Source organism: Pseudophryne corroboree, chromosome 9 (genome assembly GCF_028390025.1).
Source record: "Pseudophryne corroboree isolate aPseCor3 chromosome 9, aPseCor3.hap2, whole genome shotgun sequence".
Classification (NCBI taxonomy): Eukaryota; Metazoa; Chordata; class Amphibia; order Anura; family Myobatrachidae; genus Pseudophryne; species Pseudophryne corroboree.
In genome coordinates, this window is record NC_086452.1 from 328,795,798 (window position 1) to 328,815,010 (window position 19,213).

Sequence of the window (19,213 nt, forward strand, 5' to 3'; positions counted from 1 at the left end):
TGTAGTACTACTGGAAAGAACAATATTCTTTCAAATTTCTCAAAGCTATCAGCCCCCCATCCGCAGCCCTTGGATGGGGGGGACAGCCTCGGGCTTCACCCCTGGGTGGCTGGGGGGGGGACCCCTTGATTGAAGAGGTCCCCACTCCCCCAGGGTTCCCCGGCCAGGGGTGACTAGTTGGATATTTAATGCCACGGCCGCAGGGCGCTGTATAAAAGTGACCCCCGGCTGTGGCATTATCTGTCCAGCTAGTGGAGCCCGATGCTGGTGTAAAAAATACGGGGTACCCCTACTCTTTTTGTCCCCCGTATTTTTTTCACCAGCACCAGGTGCAGAGCCCGGTGCTGGTTTTAAAAATACAGGGGATCCCCTGTCATTTCCCCCCCCCCGGATTTTTAGAACCAGGACCGGCTCGAAGAGCCCGAGGCTGGTTATGCTTAGGAGGGGGGACCCCACGCCATTTTTTGGGGGGATTTTACCATTCTATTTACAAAAAAAAATTCAAAAATAATATTTAAAAAAATATATAAATAATACTTGTCCCTCCAAAATAGACAAACCAATTACCTAATCCCTTCTAATATAAATAGATATGCTATTACCAATAAAAAAAACACCAAAAAAAACATGTTTTAAATTTTTTTTTATTAGATTCCCCCACCAAAGTGTGGCGGATTGAAAATGACGAATTTACTGTCTAAAAGCACTGTTGTCGAATTTCCAAACTTCAATTGAATATACTTTTGGCGAATTGCCACATTTGTACCATTGCAGAAATGTCGAATTTCAAAAAGTCGAATTTTGAAAGTCCGTTTTTTTGACTGAAAGTACTGAATTGCATTGTCGATTTTTTTTTTTTGGCGAAAAAGTCCAGTTTTTCGACAATTTCAGGAATTCGACCGCAATTGCATATACCCCTTAGTGTCTTATATTTGTAACATTGTAACTGTATAGTCCGAATGTCTGTGGTATAATTTATAGCAAAGTCTAATTTACGTATAGTTTGCATTTCTCATATCTAATAATGACCAAATTAATATACGTTATTATTTATATAATTTTGCTTTATTGTCAGTTTTTTGCTTATTGTACACATTAATAGGGGTCAATTCAGTTATGTGCAAGGGTGCGAGTTGCCATAGCTGCCGCATTTCAACGCCGGCTATGGCACCAGAACTTGCACTCCTTGTGGCCTGATTTCTACCCGAATTCGCTCAAAATTGACCACAGCCCTAAGGGGAAGCGAGCACTTTTGTGCGAGTTCAGGCTGCCTTATAGTGCATTTGTTGCTGAGATGACTCGCGGGTGTGAGAAACTTGCACACCATTGGATTGACCCCATAGTCTATACTTAATAAACCAATTTCCCTGTACCAATGCTTACAGGATGGAGGAGCAAGGAGAAGATGCCACTTCTTCTAAAGTACAAAAAGGGAAAAGAAGAAAGGAAAAAAATGGTGAGAGATGTGGCACAGTATTGGTAAATAGAAGCAGACATCAGTAATCGCTGATATAACTGTGTAGGAGAAAGTTTGTCTCTGATTTCATATACTTTTACTTTGTTGTCTTTATCTCTGATTTTATTGTTTGTAAACATCTTGCTACGGATGTTTATTATATGCTGGATCGGAACTTGTCAAAAATGCAGCAAAGAAGGCAAGTATAGTCCTTGCATGCATAGAACGGGGTATTGAGACAAGGGATGAGGATGTAATCCTGCCGCTGGAATATTGTGTTCAATTTTGGCCACCATATTATAAAAAAGATATCTGGGAACTAGAAAGCGCTCAAAGGCGAGCTACTTAACTGATTAAAGAAATAGGAAAAAACCTTGGCGCACCATACCCCTGGTGCGCCAAGGTTTTTTCCTATTTATTCAGTCTATACTAGTAAGGGTACTAGTTTACCTATTGGCTGCACCATTCTCCACTAATCCAACTATACCCTATATCTTTCTCATTTTCTTCTCTGTCTTTTCACACCATTATTTCTCCCTATCTTTTTCAAATTAACGTCCTAATAAACCTAAAGGGGTTGCGCAGATAGTATTTGTCCTTATAAACTGATTAAAGGGTTTGAGTCACTGGAGTATGAGGAAAGGCTATGATGTTACTGTGTATATAACGTATGGTATTATTTGGCACAGAAATTGTGATAGAATGTTGTCGCTGAAATGCTTTGATCTTATTATACACTGCTCAAAAAAATAAAGGGAACACTAAAATAACATCCTAGATCTGAATGAATTAAATATTCTTATTAAATACTTTACATAGTTGAATGTGCTGACAACAAAATCACACAAAAATGATCAATGGAAATCAAATTTATTATCCCATGGAGGTCTGGATTTGGAGTCACACTCAAAATTAAAGTGAAAAAACACACTACAGGCTGATCCAACTTTGAAGTAATGTCCTTAAAACAAGTCAAAATGAGGCTCAGTAGTGTGTGGCCTCCACGTGCCTGTATGACCTCCCTACAACGCCTGGGCATGCTCCTGATGAGGTGGCGGATGGTCTCCTGAGGGATCTCCTCCCAGACCTGGACTAAAGCATCCGCCAACTCCTGGACAGTCTGTGGTGCAACGTGGCTTTGGTGGATGGAGCGAGACATGATGTCCCAGATGTGCTCAATTGGATTAAGGTCTGGGGAACGGACGGGCCAGTCCATAGCATCAATGCCTTCGTCTTGCAGGAACTGCTGACACACTCCAGCCACATGAGGTCTAGCATTCGGGGTAATTCCAAGTTGATTGCAGCAGGAATTCTGTTAGCAATAGGGCAAAACCATGTGCACTGCAGGGGAGGCAGATATAACATGTGCAGAGAGAGATAGATTTGGGTGTGGTGTGTTCAATCTGCAATCTAATTTGCAGTGTAAAAATAAAGCAGCCAGTATTTACCCTGCACAGAAATAAAATAACCCACCCAAATCTAACTCTCTCTGCAAATGTTATATCTGCCCCCCCTGCAGTGCACATGGTTTTGCCCAACTGCTAAAAAATTTCCTGCTGCGATCAACTTGGAATTACCCCCATTGTCTTGCATTAGGAGGAACCCAGGGCCAACCGCACCAGCATATGGTCTCACAAGGGGTCTGAGGATCTCATCTCGGTAACTAATGGCAGTCAGGCTACCTCTGGCGAGCACATGGAGGGCTGTGCGTCCCCTCAAAGAAATGCCACCCACACCATTACTGACCCACTGCCAAACCGGTCATGCTGGAGGATGTTGTAGGCAGCAGAACGTTCTCTTTGGCGTCTCCAGACTCTGTCATGTCTGTCACATGTGCTCAGTGAGAACCTGCTTTCATCTGTGAAGAGCACAGGGCGCTAGTGGCGCATTTGCCAATCTTGGTGTTCTCTGGCAAATGCCAAATGTCCTGCACGGTGTTGGGCTGTAAGCACATCCCCCACCTGTGGACGTCGGGCCCTCATACCACCCTCATGGAGTCTGTTTCTGATCGTTTGAGTAGACACATGCACATTTGTGGCTTGCTGGAGGTCATTTTGCAGGGCTCTGGCAGTGCTCCTCCTGTTCCTCCTTGCACAAAGGCGGAGGTAGCGGTCCTGCTGCTGGGTTGTTGCCCTCCTACGGCCTCCTCCACGTCTCCTGATGTACTGGCTTGTCTCCTGGTAGCGCCTCCATGCTCTGGATACTACACTGACAGACACAGCAAACCTTCTTGCCACAGCTCGCATTGATGTGCCATCCTGGATGAGCTGCACTACCTGAGCCACTTGTGTGGGTTGTAGACTCCGTCTTATGCTACCACTAGAGTGAAAGCACCGCCAGCTTTCAAAAGTGACCAAAACATCAGCCAGAAAGCATAGGAGCTGAGAAGTGGTCTGTGGTCGCCACCTGCAGAACAACTCCTTTATTGGGGGTGTCTTGCTAATTGCCTATAATTCCCACCTGTTGCCTATTCCATTTGCACAACAGCATGTGAAATTGATTGTCAATCAGTGTTGCTTTCTAAGTGGACAGTTTGATTTCACAGAAGTGTGATTGACTTGGAGTTACATTGTGTTGTTTAGGTGTTCCCTTTATTTTTTTGAGCAGTGTATTATCCCTTGATAAAGTACATTAGTGTATGAATGTTTTGTCCGTCAATCCACAGTTCAACACTGAGTATTTTACGCTATTAGATTTTAATTTTGTATTTTTATTGCATAGCTGCTTAGTTGGCACTATAATTTGTAACTAAAAGGTAGTTGGCCTGATTCAGATCCTGTCGTTATTGCCAGAGATGAGCGCCTGAAATTTTTCGGGTTTTGTGTTTTGGTTTTGGGTTCGGTTCCGCGGCCGTGTTTTGGGTTCGAACGCGTTTTGGCAAAACCTCACCGAATTTTTTTTGTCGGATTCGGGTGTGTTTTGGATTCGGGTGTTTTTTTCAAAAAACACTAAAAAACAGCTTAAATCATAGAATTTGGGGGTCATTTTGATCCCAAAGTATTATTAACCTCAAAAACCATAATTTACACTCATTTTCAGTCTATTCTGAATACCTCACACCTCACAATATTATTTTTAGTCCTAAAATTTGCACCGAGGTCGCTGTGTGAGTAAGATAAGCGACCCTAGTGGCCGACACAAACACCGGGCCCATCTAGGAGTGGCACTGCAGTGTCACGCAGGATGTCCCTTCCAAAAAACCCTCCCCAAACAGCACATGACGCAAAGAAAAAAAGAGGCGCAATGAGGTAGCTGTGTGAGTAAGATTAGCGACCCTAGTGGCCGACACAAACACCGGGCCCATCTAGGAGTGGCACTGCAGTGTCACGCAGGATGGCCCTTCCAAAAAACCCTCCCCAAACAGCACATGACGCAAAGAAAAAAAGAGGCGCAATGAGGTAGCTGTGTGAGTAAGATTAGCGACCCTAGTGGCCGACACAAACACCGGGCCCATCTAGGAGTGGCACTGCAGTGTCACGCAGGATGTCCCTTCCAAAAAACCCTCCCCAAACAGCACATGACGCAAAGAAAAAAAGAGGCGCAATGAGGTAGCTGACTGTGTGAGTAAGATTAGCGACCCTAGTGGCCGACACAAACACCGGGCCCATTTAGGAGTGGCACTGCAGTGTCACGCAGGATGTCCCTTCCAAAAAACCCTCCCCAATCAGCACATGATGCAAAGAAAAAGAAAAGAAAAAAGAGGTGCAAGATGGAATTGTCCTTGGGCCCTCCCACCCACCCTTATGTTGTATAAACAAAACAGGACATGCACACTTTAACCAACCCATCATTTCAGTGACAGGGTCTGCCACACGACTGTGACTGATATGACGGGTTGGTTTGGACCCCCCCCAAAAAAGAAGCAATTAATCTCTCCTTGCACAAACTGGCTCTACAGAGGCAAGATGTCCACCTCATCATCACCCTCCGATATATCACCGTGTACATCCCCCTCCTCACAGATTATCAATTCGTCCCCACTGGAATCCACCATCTCAGCTCCCTGTGTACTTTGTGGAGGCAATTGCTGCTGGTCAATGTCTCCGCGGAGGAATTGATTATAATTAATTTTAATGAACATCATCTTCTCCACATTTTCTGGATGTAACCTCGTACGCCGATTGCTGACAAGGTGAGCGGCGGCACTAAACACTCTTTCGGAGTACACACTTGTGGGAGGGCAACTTAGGTAGAATAAAGCCAGTTTGTGCAAGGGCCTCCAAATTGCCTCTTTTTCCTGCCAGTATAAGTACGGACTGTGTGACGTGCCTACTTGGATGCGGTCACTCATATAATCCTCCACCATTCTATCAATGTTGAGAGAATCATATGCAGTGACAGTAGACGACATGTCCGTAATCGTTGTCAGGTCCTTCAGTCCGGACCAGATGTCAGCATCAGCAGTCGCTCCAGACTGCCCTGCATCACCGCCAGCGGGTGGGCTCGGAATTCTGAGCCTTTTCCTCGCACCCCCAGTTGCGGGAGAATGTGAAGGAGGAGATGTTGACAGGTCGCGTTCCGCTTGACTTGACAATTTTGTCACCAGCAGGTCTTTCAACCCCAGCAGACTTGTGTCTGCCGGAAAGAGAGATCCAAGGTAGGCTTTAAATCTAGGATCGAGCACGGTGGCCAAAATGTAGTGCTCTGATTTCAACAGATTGACCACCCGTGAATCCTTGTTAAGCGAATTAAGGGCTCCATCCACAAGTCCCACATGCCTAGCGGAATCGCTCCGTGTTAGCTCCTCCTTCAATGTCTCCAGCTTCTTCTGCAAAAGCCTGATGAGGGGAATGACCTGACTCAGGCTGGCAGTGTCTGAACTGACTTCACGTGTGGCAAGTTCAAAGGGCATCAGAACCTTGCACAACGTTGAAATCATTCTCCACTGCGCCTGAGACAGGTGCATTCCACCTACTATATCGTGCTCAATTGTATAGGCTTGAATGGCCTTTTGCTGCTCCTCCAACCTCTGAAGCATATAGAGGGTTGAATTCCACCTCGTTACCACTTCTTGCTTCAGATGATGGCAGGGCAGGTTCAGTAGTTTTTGGTGGTGCTCCAGTCTTCTGTACGTGGTGCCTGTACGCCGAAAGTGTCCCGCAATTCTTCTGGCCACCGACAGCATCTCTTGCACGCCCCTGTCGTTTTTAAAAAAATTCTGCACCACCAAATTCAAGGTATGTGCAAAACATGGGACGTGCTGGAATTTGCCCATATTTAATGCACACACAATATTGCTGGCGTTGTCCGATGCCACAAATCCACAGGAGAGTCCAATTGGGGTAAGCCATTCCGCGATGATCTTCCTCAGTTGCCGTAAGAGGTTTTCAGCTGTGTGCGTATTCTGGAAAGCGGTGATACAAAGCGTAGCCTGCCTAGGAAAGAGTTGGCGTTTGCGAGATGCTGCTACTGGTGCCGCCGCTGCTGTTCTTGCGGCGGGAGTCCATACATCTACCCAGTGGGCTGTCACAGTCATATAGTCCTGACCCTGCCCTGCTCCACTTGTCCACATGTCCGTGGTTAAGTGGACATTGGGTACAACTGCATTTTTTAGGACACTGGTGAGTCTTTTTCTGACGTCCGTGTACATTCTCGGTATCGCCTGCCTAGAGAAGTGGAACCTAGATGGTATTTGGTAACGGGGGCACACTGCCTCAATAAATTGTCTAGTTCCCTGTGAACTAACGGCGGATACCGGACGCACGTCTAACACCAACATAGTTGTCAAGGCCTCAGTTATCCGCTTTGCAGCAGGATGACTGCTGTGATATTTCATCTTCCTCGCAAAGGACTGTTGAACAGTCAATTGCTTACTGGAAGTAGTACAAGTGGGCTTACGACTTCCCCTCTGGGATGACCATCGACTCCCAGCAGCAACAACAGCAGCGCCAGCAGCAGTAGGCGTTACACGCAAGGATGCATCGGAGGAATCCCAGGCAGGAGAGGAATCGTCAGAATTGCCAGTGACATGGCCTGCAGGACTATTGGCATTCCTGGGGAAGGAGGAAATTGACACTGAGGGAGTTGGTGGGGTGGTTTGCGTGAGCTTGGTTACAAGAGGAAGGGATTTACTGGTCAGTGGACTGCTTCCGCTGTCACCCAAAGTTTTTGAACTTGTCACTGACTTATTATGAATGCGCTGCAGGTGACGTATAAGGGAGGATGTTCCGAGGTGGTTAACGTCCTTACCCCTACTTATTACAGCTTGACAAAGGGAACACACGGCTTGACACCTGTTGTCCGCATTTCTGGTGAAATACCTCCACACCGAAGAGCTGATTTTTTTGGTATTTTCACCTGGCATGTCAACGGCCATATTCCTCCCACGGACAACAGGTGTCTCCCCGGGTGCCTGACTTAAACAAACCACCTCACCATCAGAATCCTCCTGGTCAATTTCCTCCCCAGCGCCAGCAACACCCATATCCTCCTCATCCTGGTGTACTTCAACACTGACATCTTCAATCTGACTATCAGGAACTGGACTGCGGGTGCTCCTTCCAGCACTTGCAGGGGGCGTGCAAATGGTGGAAGGCGCATGCTCTTCACGTCCAGTGTTGGGAAGGTCAGGCATCGCAACCGACACAATTGGACTCTCCTTGTGGATTTGGGATTTCGAAGAATGCACAGTTCTTTGCTGTGCTGCTTTTGCCAGCTTGAGTCTTTTCATTTTTCTAGCGAGAGGCTGAGTGCTTCCATCCTCATGTGAAGCTGAACCACTAGCCATGAACATAGGCCAGGGCCTCAGCCGTTCCTTGCCACTCCGTGTCGTAAATGGCATATTGGCAAGTTTACGCTTCTCCTCCGACAATTTTATTTTAGGTTTTGGAGTCCTTTTTTTTCTGATATTTGGTGTTTTGGATTTGACATGCTCTGTACTATGACATTGGGCATCGGCCTTGGCAGACGACGTTGCTGGCATTTCATCGTCTCGGCCATGACTAGTGGCAGCAGCTTCAGCACGAGGTGGAAGTGGATCTTGATCTTTCCCTAATTTTGGAACCTCAACATTTTTGTTCTCCATATTTTAATAGGCACAACTAAAAGGCACCTCAGGTAAACAATGGAGATGGATACTAGTATACAATTATGGACTGCCTGCCGAGTGCAGACACAGAGGTAGCCACAGCCGTGAACTACCGTACTGTACTGTGTCTGCTGCTAATATAGACTGGTTGATAAAGAGATGTCTATGTAACTATGTATGTATAAAGAAGAAAGAAAAAAAAACCACGGTTAGGTGGTTTACAATTATGGACGGACTGCCTGCCGAGTGCAGACACAGAGGTAGCCACAGCCGTGAACTACCGTACTGTACTGTCTGCTGCTAATATAGACTGGTTGATAAAGAGATGTCGTAGTAGTATGTATGTATAAAGAAGAAAAAAAAACCACGGTTAGGTGGTATATACAATTATGGACGGGCTGCCGAGTGCCGACACAGAGGTAGCCACAGCCGTGAACTACCGCACTGTACTGTGTCTGCTGCTAATATATAGACTGGTTGATAAAGAGATAGTATACTCGTAACTAGTATGTATGTATAAAGAAAGAAAAAAAAACCACGGTTAGGTGGTATATACAATTATGGACGGGCTGCCGAGTGCCGACACAGAGGTAGCCACAGCCGTGAACTACCGCACTGTACTGTGTCTGCTGCTAATATAGACTGGTTGATAAAGAGATAGTATACTCGTAACTAGTATGTATGTATAAAGAAAGAAAAAAAAACCACGGTTAGGTGGTATATACAATTATGGACGGGCTGCCGAGTGCCGACACAGAGGTAGCCACAGCCGTGAACTACCGCACTGTACTGTGTCTGCTGCTAATATAGACTGGTTGATAAAGAGATAGTATACTACTAATATTATATATACTTGTGGTCAGGTCACTGGTCACTAGTCACACTGGCAGTGGCACTCCTGCAGCAAAAGTGTGCACTGTTTAATTTTAATATAATATTATGTACTCCTGGCTCCTGCTATAACCTATAACTGGCACTGCAGTGCTCCCCAGTCTCCCCCACAATTATAAGCTGTGTGAGCTGAGCACAGTCAGATATATATATATACATTGATGCAGCACACTGGGCTGAGCAGTGCACACAGATATGGTATGTGACTGAGTCACTGTGTGTATCGTTTTTTTCAGGCAGAGAACGGATATATTAAATAAAACAAACGACTGCACTGTCTGGTGGTCACTGTGGTCGTCAGTCACTAAACTCTGCACTCTCTTCTACAGTATCACAGCCTCAGGTCAATCTCTCTCTCTCTCTCTCTCTCTCTCTCAACCCTAATCTAAATGGAGAGGACGCCAGCCACGTCCTCTCCCTATCAATCTCAATGCACGTGTGAAAATGGCGGCGACGCGCGGCTCCTTATATAGAATCCGAGTCTCGCGAGAATCCGACAGCGTCATGATGACGTTCGGGCGCGCTCGGGTTAACCGAGCAAGGCGGGAGGATCCGAGTCTGCTCGGACCCGTGAAAAAAACATGAAGTTCGTGCGGGTTCGGATTCAGAGAAACCGAACCCGCTCATCTCTAGTTATTGCTACTTTTACGCAGTTTTCAGATTATCAGAAAACTTTGCTTGTGTAATATGGGTCCTGCGTCCTCGCACACAGTGAGACTGCAGATGTCAGGTGATTGACAGTCTGCAGCCATTTGGGATCGGGGAGGGGGCAGCGATGGCCAAAATGCAGGCGTCACCTCCATTTTGTGGGAGTGCCAAGGCCAGGGTCTCCGTCTTCTGACATAGCTTTCCTGCCCTCAGCGATGGAGCTGTGGTGGCCCACCTGTGTGACCTGAGGGGTACTCTAATGATAGTTCCGCAGGTGATCCGATGCTGCGTCCTCGGACACATCACTGGATCACACATGCATGCAGGAGATGTCTATTTATACATTAGCACATGTAAGCATTGCTGCTGCTGCAAAGGAATGCTAAATCCGTCCGCTCCTGAATCAGGCCCAATGTCCAGACAGTCATTTTTGTTACGGATACTGTACGCTACTAACATTCCTCCTACTGGAATGGGCTTCTGCGAAAGCTGCTGAGAAGTGTCTGTCAGTGTTTGTCTTCAGAAAATGCCATGTACAGATAAGGAGCATGATTACAGTGTTCTTTCTCTTAGAATCCTAGAGGATACTGGGGTTCCATTTAGTACCATGGGGTATATACGGGCTAGGAGCCGTGGGCACTTTAAGAATTTGATAGTGTGGGCTGGCTCCTCCCTCTATGCCCCTCCTACCAGTCTCGGTTTAGAAAATGTGCCCGGAGGAGCCGGTCACGCTTATGGAAGCTCCTAAAGAGTTTTCTGCATTTATTTTATGTTTCTTGTTTTCAGGCAGGGCTGGTTGGCACCAGCCTGCCTGTTTCGTGGGGGGGTGGGGGGGGGGGAAATGGCCCAACCTCTTGAAGGGTTAATGGTCCCGTCCCCCGCTGGCAGGACACTGAGCTCCTGAGGGAACTATTTGCAAGCCCCACCACGGCGAGCGTACATTTCCGCAGCACGCCGCCACCCCTAACAGAGCCAGAAGAAAGAAGAGTGGTGAGTACTAAGCCAGCATCCCGACTAGCGGGTCACCGGCCATTATGGCGGCATGAGGGTACTGAGACGCACGACTTCTAACTGGGGCGGAATGCGTCTCCAGACACAGTACACAGCTGCGTCTCAGTACACAGTACTCACACTAGCAAAAACAGTCTTAAAACCGTTTTCTTTCCATTTTAAACACCAGATTACCTCAGCCAGTATAAAAAAAGCGTGCCATTAAAGGGGCGGGGCCTACACTATGAGCAGATTCCGCAGCTCACCAGCGCCATTTTCCCTCTGCAGTGGACACAGACGCTGACTGACAGGGACGCGCAGCTCCTCCAGAGAGACTCCAGATTACCTCAGCGGTACCAGGGGGTCATAGCAGGAGGTGGAGCGATTATTAGTGTACTAAGTCCCCTATCAGTGTACTTAGTCTGCGACCCGGCTAAGCTTGGCATTAGCGATTAGGTCGCGGTGGGGGCTGGCTCCAAATAACTCTCTCTGTCCCTGAAGGGCTATTTGTGGGTTAATTGTGCTTAACCTTTTCCTGTGTGTGTGTGCGCTGTCACATTTACATTATGTCAAAGAGTGTGTTTCTTGCACAGTGGAGTGTTCCTCTTCACCAGGGGGCTCACTACTGGGTACTCAGGGCAGTGCACCTTCCCAGAAAAGCGGGGCTGAACCGGAGTGGGTAAATTCCATTAAGGGAATGATCTCAAATATTTCTACAAAGCTATCCCGCAGTGAGAAAGAGACGCAATACTTAAGACAGACTGTGGATGAGTTTATGAATAGAGACTCAGTCCCCAACCCAGCATCTCAATCCCCTCCCATTTGTCCGCAAAAACGATCTCTAGCCCATATCCTGCAGTCTGACGCTGACGGGTCAGCCATGGAGGAGGGTGAGGTGGATTTGGAGGGGGGGGGGGTTGCTACTCTGTCACAGGGAATAGAGGCTCTTATAGAGGCTATCAGAGATGTTCTGCAAATTCCTGATATGGTGTCAGAGGAGTGTGAGAAATCTTATTTTAATGTAAAAAAGAAGTCCTCAGTCACTTTTCCTGCGTCAAAAGAAATTGAATACCCTGTTTGAAGAACCGTAGGTTAATCCTGATAAGAAATTTCAAATCCCTAAAAGGTTGCTCTCATCTTTTCCTCTAGAGGATAGGAAAAAAATGGAAAATCCACCGATAGTGGATGCATCAGTCTCTAGGCTGTCACGTAAAATTGTATTGCCTGTCCCTGGTGCAGCCTCCCTAAAAGATACGGCTGATCGTAAAATTTAAATTACACTCAAATCATTGTACACAGCTGCTGGGGTGTCCCAAAGACCCACCATTGCATGTGCGTGGATCACAAAAACCATTGCTAAATGGTCAGGTAACCTAATTGAGGGGTTTGATTCCTTGTCTAGGGGATGTTGTTTTACTCCTGCAGCATATACAGGACTCTGCAAACTTTATGGTGGAAGCCATGAAAGAGATTGGTTTGCTTAATGCATGCACCACCGCTATGGCAGTGTCAGCACGCAGGGGCTTGTGGCTACGCCAGTGGACTGCTGATGTGGACTCCAGGAAAGGCATCGAAGGCCTGCCATTCACAGGAGAAACCTTGTGTGGAGACAAACTAGACAAATGGATCACCAAAGCTACGGCGGGTAAGTCTACGTATCTTCCTTCCGCAGCTCCCCCAGCCAGGAATACTAACTCAGCTTCAAATTTACAGTCCTTTCGGACAGCCAAGTTTAAGGGAAAATGCAGAGATGCATCTACGTCTTCCAGAGGTGCAAGAGGTAAACCACGCAAACCAGCAACTGCAGGTGCTCAGGGACAGAGTTCAGGCTCTGCTTCCTCAAAGCCTTCAGCATGACGGTGGACACCGCAATGCCTGGAGGGCTGTCAGGTGGGAGCCCGACTAAAATTCTTTAGTCACATCTGGTCAAGTTCGTGCCGGGATCCCTGGGTCATAGATCTTATTTCCCAGGGCTACAGACTTGAGTTCCAAGACCTCCCACCTCACAGATTCTTCAAATCAGGCTTACCAGCTTCACAAGAGGCAAGTATAACTTTACAGCAGGCCATCCAAAAACTGGTATAGACTCAAGTCATTGTTCCAGTTCCACCTCATCTGCACTATTCCAACTTGTTTGTAGTACCGAAACCGAACGGTTCGGTATGACCAATTCTGAACCTCAAGTCCTTGAATCCGTTCTTAAGAGTGTTCAAGTTCAAGATGGAGTCTCTGAGAGCTGCGATCTCAGGTCTGGAGGAAGGGGAATTCCTTGTGTCTCTGGATATCAAGGATGCTTCGTACCGTCACATTCCGATCTTTCCGCCTCATCAGGCATATCTACGGTTTGCACTGCAGGACTCACTACCAGTACCAGGCCCTGCCATTTGGTCTCTCCACGGCACCGAGGGTATTCACCAAAGTGATGGCAGAGATGATGTTTCTCCTTCGCAAGCAGGGAGTGAACATAATTACGTACCTGGACGATCTTCTGATAAAGGCGCCGTCCAGGGAGAGGTTGCTGGACAGCATTGGCATCTCAACCAAACTTCTCCAAGATCACTGGTGCATTCTGTACCTTCTGAAATCCCACCTAGAGCCAACACGGAGGCTCCCATTCCTGGGAATGATACTGGACACAGAGTCGCAGAAAGTGTTCCTTCCGTTTGAAAAGGCATTGGCAATCCAGTCGATGGTTCAGGGAAAATGGTGGCCTCTTACGAGGCTCTTCAATACGGAAGGTTTCAAGCAAGACCCTTCCAGCTCGATCTGTTGGACAAATGGTTCAGATCGTATCTTCACATGCACCTGAGGATCCATCTGTCGCCAAAAGCCAGGATCTCCCTTCTGTGGTGGCTACAGATTTCTCACCTCGTTGAGGTTCGGAATTCAGGACTGGATCCTGTTAACCACGGACACAAGCCTCAGTGGTTGGGGAGCAGTCACCCAGGGGGTGCAGTTTAAAGGAAAATGGTCAAGTCAGGAAGTCACCCTTCCATTCAACATTCTGGAACTCAGGGCCATATACAACGCCCTTCTGCAGGCCTCACATCTTCTTCAAGATAGGGCCATTCAGGTCCAGTCGGACAATGTGACGGCAGTGAAGTACATAAACCAACAGGGTGAAACGAAAAGCAGAGCAGCAATGTCAGAGGTGTCAAGAATTCTCCTCTGGGCAGAAAAAAAACGTTGTGGCGTTGTCAGCGGTCTTCATTCTGGGAGTAGACAACTGGGAAGCAGACTTCCTCGGCAGACACGACCTGCACGCGGGGGAGTGGGGCCTTCACCCGGAAGTGTTCAGGTGCTTGACACGTCGGTGGGGATATCCACACATCGACATGATGGCCTCTCGTCTCAACAAGAAGCTCAAGCGGTATTGTTCCAGGTTAAGAGACCCACAGGCAGTGGCGGTAGACGCTCTAACGACTCCATGGGTCTATCAGATGGTGTACGTGTTTCCTCCACTTCCTCTGATCCCAGGAATTCTCAAAAGCATAAAAAGGGAAAAGGTTCAAGCAATACTCATTGCTCCGTACTGGCCAAGAAGGGCCTGGTACGCGGACCTTCTGGAGATGCTCCTCGAAGATCATTGGCCTCTACCTCTTCGCAAGGATCTTCTGCAACAGGGCCCGTTCGTCTATCAGGACTTACCGCGGCTACGTTTGACGGCATGGAAGTTGAAAGGCTGATTCTAGCCAGAAGAGGGATCCCTAACAAAGTTATCCCGACTATGATCCAAGCCAGGAAGGGGGTAAGGTCTGAACATTACCACCGTATTTGTAAGAAATATGTCTCTTGGTGTGACAGCAGAAAATATTCTGCTGTGGAATTTCACCTGGGATGTTTCCTGCTTTTTCTGCAGGCAGGTCCGGATGTTGGCCTACGTCTGTGCTCCATAAAAGTCCAGATTTCGGCCTTGTCCATTTTCTTTCAAAAACAATTGGCTTCTTTCCCTGAGGTCCAGATGTTTTTGAAAGGTGTTCTGCGCATCCAACCTCCCTTTGTGCCTCCCACAGCAATTTGGTGCTGCAGTTCCTCCAATCGGACTGGTTTGAACCATTACAGGAGGTTGACGTTAAGTATCTTACGTGGAAGACCGTCACACTGTTGGTCTTGGCTTCAGCAAGACGTGTGTCGGAGCTAGGGGCGTTGTCTCACAAGAGTCCCTACTTAATTTTTCATGAGGACAGAGCTGATCAGCAATTTCTTCCTAAGGTGGTGTCCGCGTTTCACATCAACCAACCTATTGTGGTTCTGGCTGTTATGGACACCTCTGCTACTTCAAAGTCTTTGGATGTTGTGAGGGCTGTGAAGTTCCCAATCCCAATAAAATTTGGTATCCTGCTTCAAAGCAGACAATTGCACGCTGGATCAGATTCACTATCCAGCATGCTTATTCCACGGCAGATTTGCCTGTTCCGAAATCTGTACAGGCCCACTCTACTAGGTCAGTGGGTTCTTCCTGGGTGGCTGATCGGGGTGTCTCGGCTTTACAGCTCTGCCAAACAGCTACTTGGTCAGGTTCGAACACGTTTGCTAAGTTCTACAAGTTCGATACTTTGGTCTCTGAGGACCTACAGTTTGGTCAATCAGTTCTGCAAGAACTTCAGCACTCTCCCACCCGGTTTGGGAGCTTTGGTACATCCTCATGGTACTAAATGGAAACCCAGTATCCTCTAGGACGCAAGAGAAAATAGAATTTTAATTACCTACCGGTAAATCCTTTTCACGTAGTCCGTAGAGGATACTGGGCGGCCGCCCTGTACCTCGTTCTTCCTGCACTGTGACTTGGTTAAGTATTGTTGCTTCAGCTGTTGCTGTTCCTGTTTAAAGTTGGGTTAGCATAGTTTTCCTCTGTTTGGTGTGTGCTGGTTCGGAATCTCACCACTATCTTTATCTATCCTTCTCTCAAAGTATGTCGGTCTCCTCGGGCACAGTTTCCTAGACTGAGTCTGGTAAGAGGGGCATAGAGGGAGGAGCCAGCCCACACTATCAAATTCTTAAAGTGCTCATGGCTCCTAGTGGACCATTCTATAGCCCATGGTACTAAATGGAACCCCAGTATCCTCTACGGACTACGAGAAAAGGATTTACTGGCAGGTAATGAAAGTCCTATTTTCCCAGAGCCCCGAGCATACAGGCTAACCTTCACCTCTATGCTTGTGAGGGCTTCTATACCAATAAGAGTTCATTCCATTGATGAATAAGCTGTGAGGTTGTATTAAGAGACTTGCAGATATGTACTGTTCTGTAAATGCGGCACATGTCTCTTCTATATGTTTGTATTTCAATAGTAGAAAATGCTGGATCGGACCTTGTCCCCAACCCAGGACCTTACAAGAAGCAGAGAAGAAAGAAAGCAGAGTCTGTTGCACAATCCCAGGAAAAGAAGTCTGAAGACATATCTGCAAATATAAAACCGGACAAAGGTGAGTCTGAAGACACTGGGCCTGAATGAGAGATGTAGGCAAATGCAGTCACACCTGTGATTCTGTACGCAGCGGCTATGCGAATACATGCTAATGTCGCAGCCACGGGTTTTATATTGAGACGTCCACTGGTTGCCATTTGAGATCCACCGCTTGTATACAAAGACACAGAAATTGGACGATAATTGATCTTCCGAGTAACCCTATGGTCGCACAGCATGTAGTGCACTGTGGGGGAGATGTATTGTAGCGTGTTGCTATAGCACTTCCTGCTTTGCTTCATTACTGAGGCGAAGCAGGAAGTTACACTGACCAGATGTATTATCATCTTTTCTGCCGAAGCGGGGTAATGAAAACTCCCCCCTCCAGTGATCCCCGCCTAAGCACACAGCACTATTGCTAGTGCATAGTGTCTTTTACCACCCCTGCCGACTCCACTGGGCATGAGCAAGATCTCGCTACTATCGCAAGATCTCCTGTGCAGCCAGTAAATACATGGGGAGGGGAAGTGGTATCAGCGCACATAACGTGCGCTGATAACTCTTCCCCACACATCGACCCTTCTTACATCTACTTCTGGTGTTTTGCTGAGATGCTAAAAGGTCGCAAAACTTACAACAAAAGAATCTATGCTACAGCTGTCTGATGTGCTCAGTAGCGATGGACGTCTTGGACTATATGGCGTATTGAGGCTAGGTGTAAGAGAACACATCTGTATAGCAGGTTTCTGGTAATATGCAATTGTATGGTGATCAGCCTTCCTTTGTTATTAATGATTATGTATTTTTTATTGTACAAACACCTTGTTCATAAGAAGACAACATTCATCTTGAATGCATACCTATTAAGAGACCTGACTTCATCAATTATTTTTGGGATATCCACCCAAAACTACATTTCTTCTGCAGGGTCCACAGATTATCCACAGGATAAACATTGGGATATGAGGTATCGTCAGCAGATTGGCACCAACGATCAAAAGCTTTCGGCCTCCCAGAATGCAACGAGCCAGTCCCCTATATCCCTTGCTCCTGGCTCAGCAATTCAGTTTTTGTTGTTTGTGCGGCATGAGCCGGACCACGATCTTTGGGCTGCTGATTTTGGCAGCCATAAGCTTGTTATGTAATTTAATTTATTTTTATAGTCTTACGTTTTCTCTTACGTCCTAGAGGATGCTGGGGTCCACATTAGTACCATGGGGTATAGACGGGTCCACCAGGAGCCATTTGCACTTTAAGAGTTTGAGTGTGGGGGCTAGCTCCTCCCTCTATGCCCCTCCTACCAGACTCAGTTTAGAAAATGTGCCCGGAGGAGCCGGTCACAGCTATGGGAGCTCTACAGAGCTTCTTTAGTAAAGTTTAGTTTAGAGTTTATTATTTTACAGGGAGGCTGCTGGCAACCGCCTCCCTGCTTCGTGGTACTAAGGGGGGGAGTAGTGTCCACCCTGCGGGGTCTGAGCCACTATCTCCGCTGACAGGACACTGAGCTCCTGAGGGGATTGAACGTTCCCCGCCACAGGGGATCGCTCACTCCAGCAGCATGCCGCCACCCCCTTAAAGAGCCAGAAGATCGGTGGCGAGTTAGTCACCGGCTCCCCTTGCAAGCGGGGAGCCGGTGTGAAGATGGCGGCAACAGGGTATGGAGCGCAGTACTAACTGCGCTCCGGGGCTCAGCGGTACATAGTGCGGCGCTGTGAGGGGCGCCCTGAGCCAGCGCCTACACTGGTCACACAGCCTGTCGGGGTCCCGGGATCTCTGCCAGCATAAATCCTCAGGCAAGTATAATCCTATGAAGAGCAAGAAGACAGCGCCATTAAGGGGGCGGAGCTTCTCCGAGCGGACCCAGCAGTGTTCAGTACCATTTTACTACCTGCAGAAAAGCTGTCAGTGATGTGCAGTCCCTCCGTAGCATCTCCAGCTATCTCTCACGGTACCGAGGGTTGTAGACTGGGGGGAGGCTGTGTAAAGACCGTGTGACCTATTAAGGTACACAGTCAGCGCTGGTTTAGGGTCTCCCTATACCTGGAAAGCGCTGTGTGTGGGTTGGCTCCAATCTCTGTGTCTCTCTTGCCATTCTTGGGGGTGAAACCCTCTCTGTCCTCCCCTGAGTGTCTGTGGTCTCCTTTAAGCTATGTCCAGGGACTCTGTGTCATATGCTGCAGAGGATATGTCCTCTCAGGATGATCCCATTCCATGTCATCAGGATTGCACTGTTTTAGCACAGATACCAGCAAGGGAGCCTGAATGGTTATCCTCTATCAAATCCATGATTTCTCAGATTTCTACTAGGGTTGCACAGAATGAATCTGCAACTCAGGTTTTACAGAACTCTATGGCAGTTTGGTCCGGTTCTGTTACCTCAGGGCCCCCCTCATGAGTTTCCCATAAATGCACTCTTGCACAGATTATGCAGGATGACACGGATACCGACTCTGACACGGCAGACAGAGATGGAGATGTGCTTAGGGTGCCGCATCTCCTGCTAAAGGGGTGCTGTTGATGATAGAGGCTATAAGGGATGTGTTGAATATTGCAGATACAACACCTGAGTAGGTTGAGGAGGCTTACTTCACTGACAGTAAGAAAGCCTCGCTAACCTTCCCTGCGTCCAAAGAATTAAATGCTATTTTTGAGAAAGCATGGGAAAACCCGGAGAAAAAATTCCAGATCCCTAGAAGGGTTCTGGTTGCTTTTCCCTTCCCTGAGGAGGATAGGAAAAATGGGAAAACCCACCCATAGTGGACGCGTCTGTATCCAGACTCTCTAAAAATGTGGT

At 47.4% G+C, this 19,213-nt stretch overlaps 1 protein-coding gene across 7 annotated transcripts in view; it reads left to right on the forward strand.

Annotated features, from left to right (window-relative positions):
* The window catches only part of LOC134958144 (probable endonuclease 4), a 149,841-nt gene that overhangs the window by 18,210 nt on the left and 112,418 nt on the right, over positions 1–19,213 (forward strand). For 4 of the 7 annotated variants that reach the window (XM_063940536.1, XM_063940533.1, XM_063940534.1 and 1 more), the window contains exons 2-3: positions 1,386–1,456; positions 16,304–16,438. In XM_063940536.1, the coding sequence (XP_063796606.1) occupies positions 1,387–1,456; positions 16,304–16,438 (205 nt within the window). In that variant the 5' untranslated portion in view covers position 1,386. The remainder of the gene's footprint in view (positions 1–1,385; positions 1,457–16,303; positions 16,439–19,213) is intronic. The other 3 variants (XM_063940537.1, XM_063940538.1, XM_063940535.1) reach the window with 2 other exon arrangements.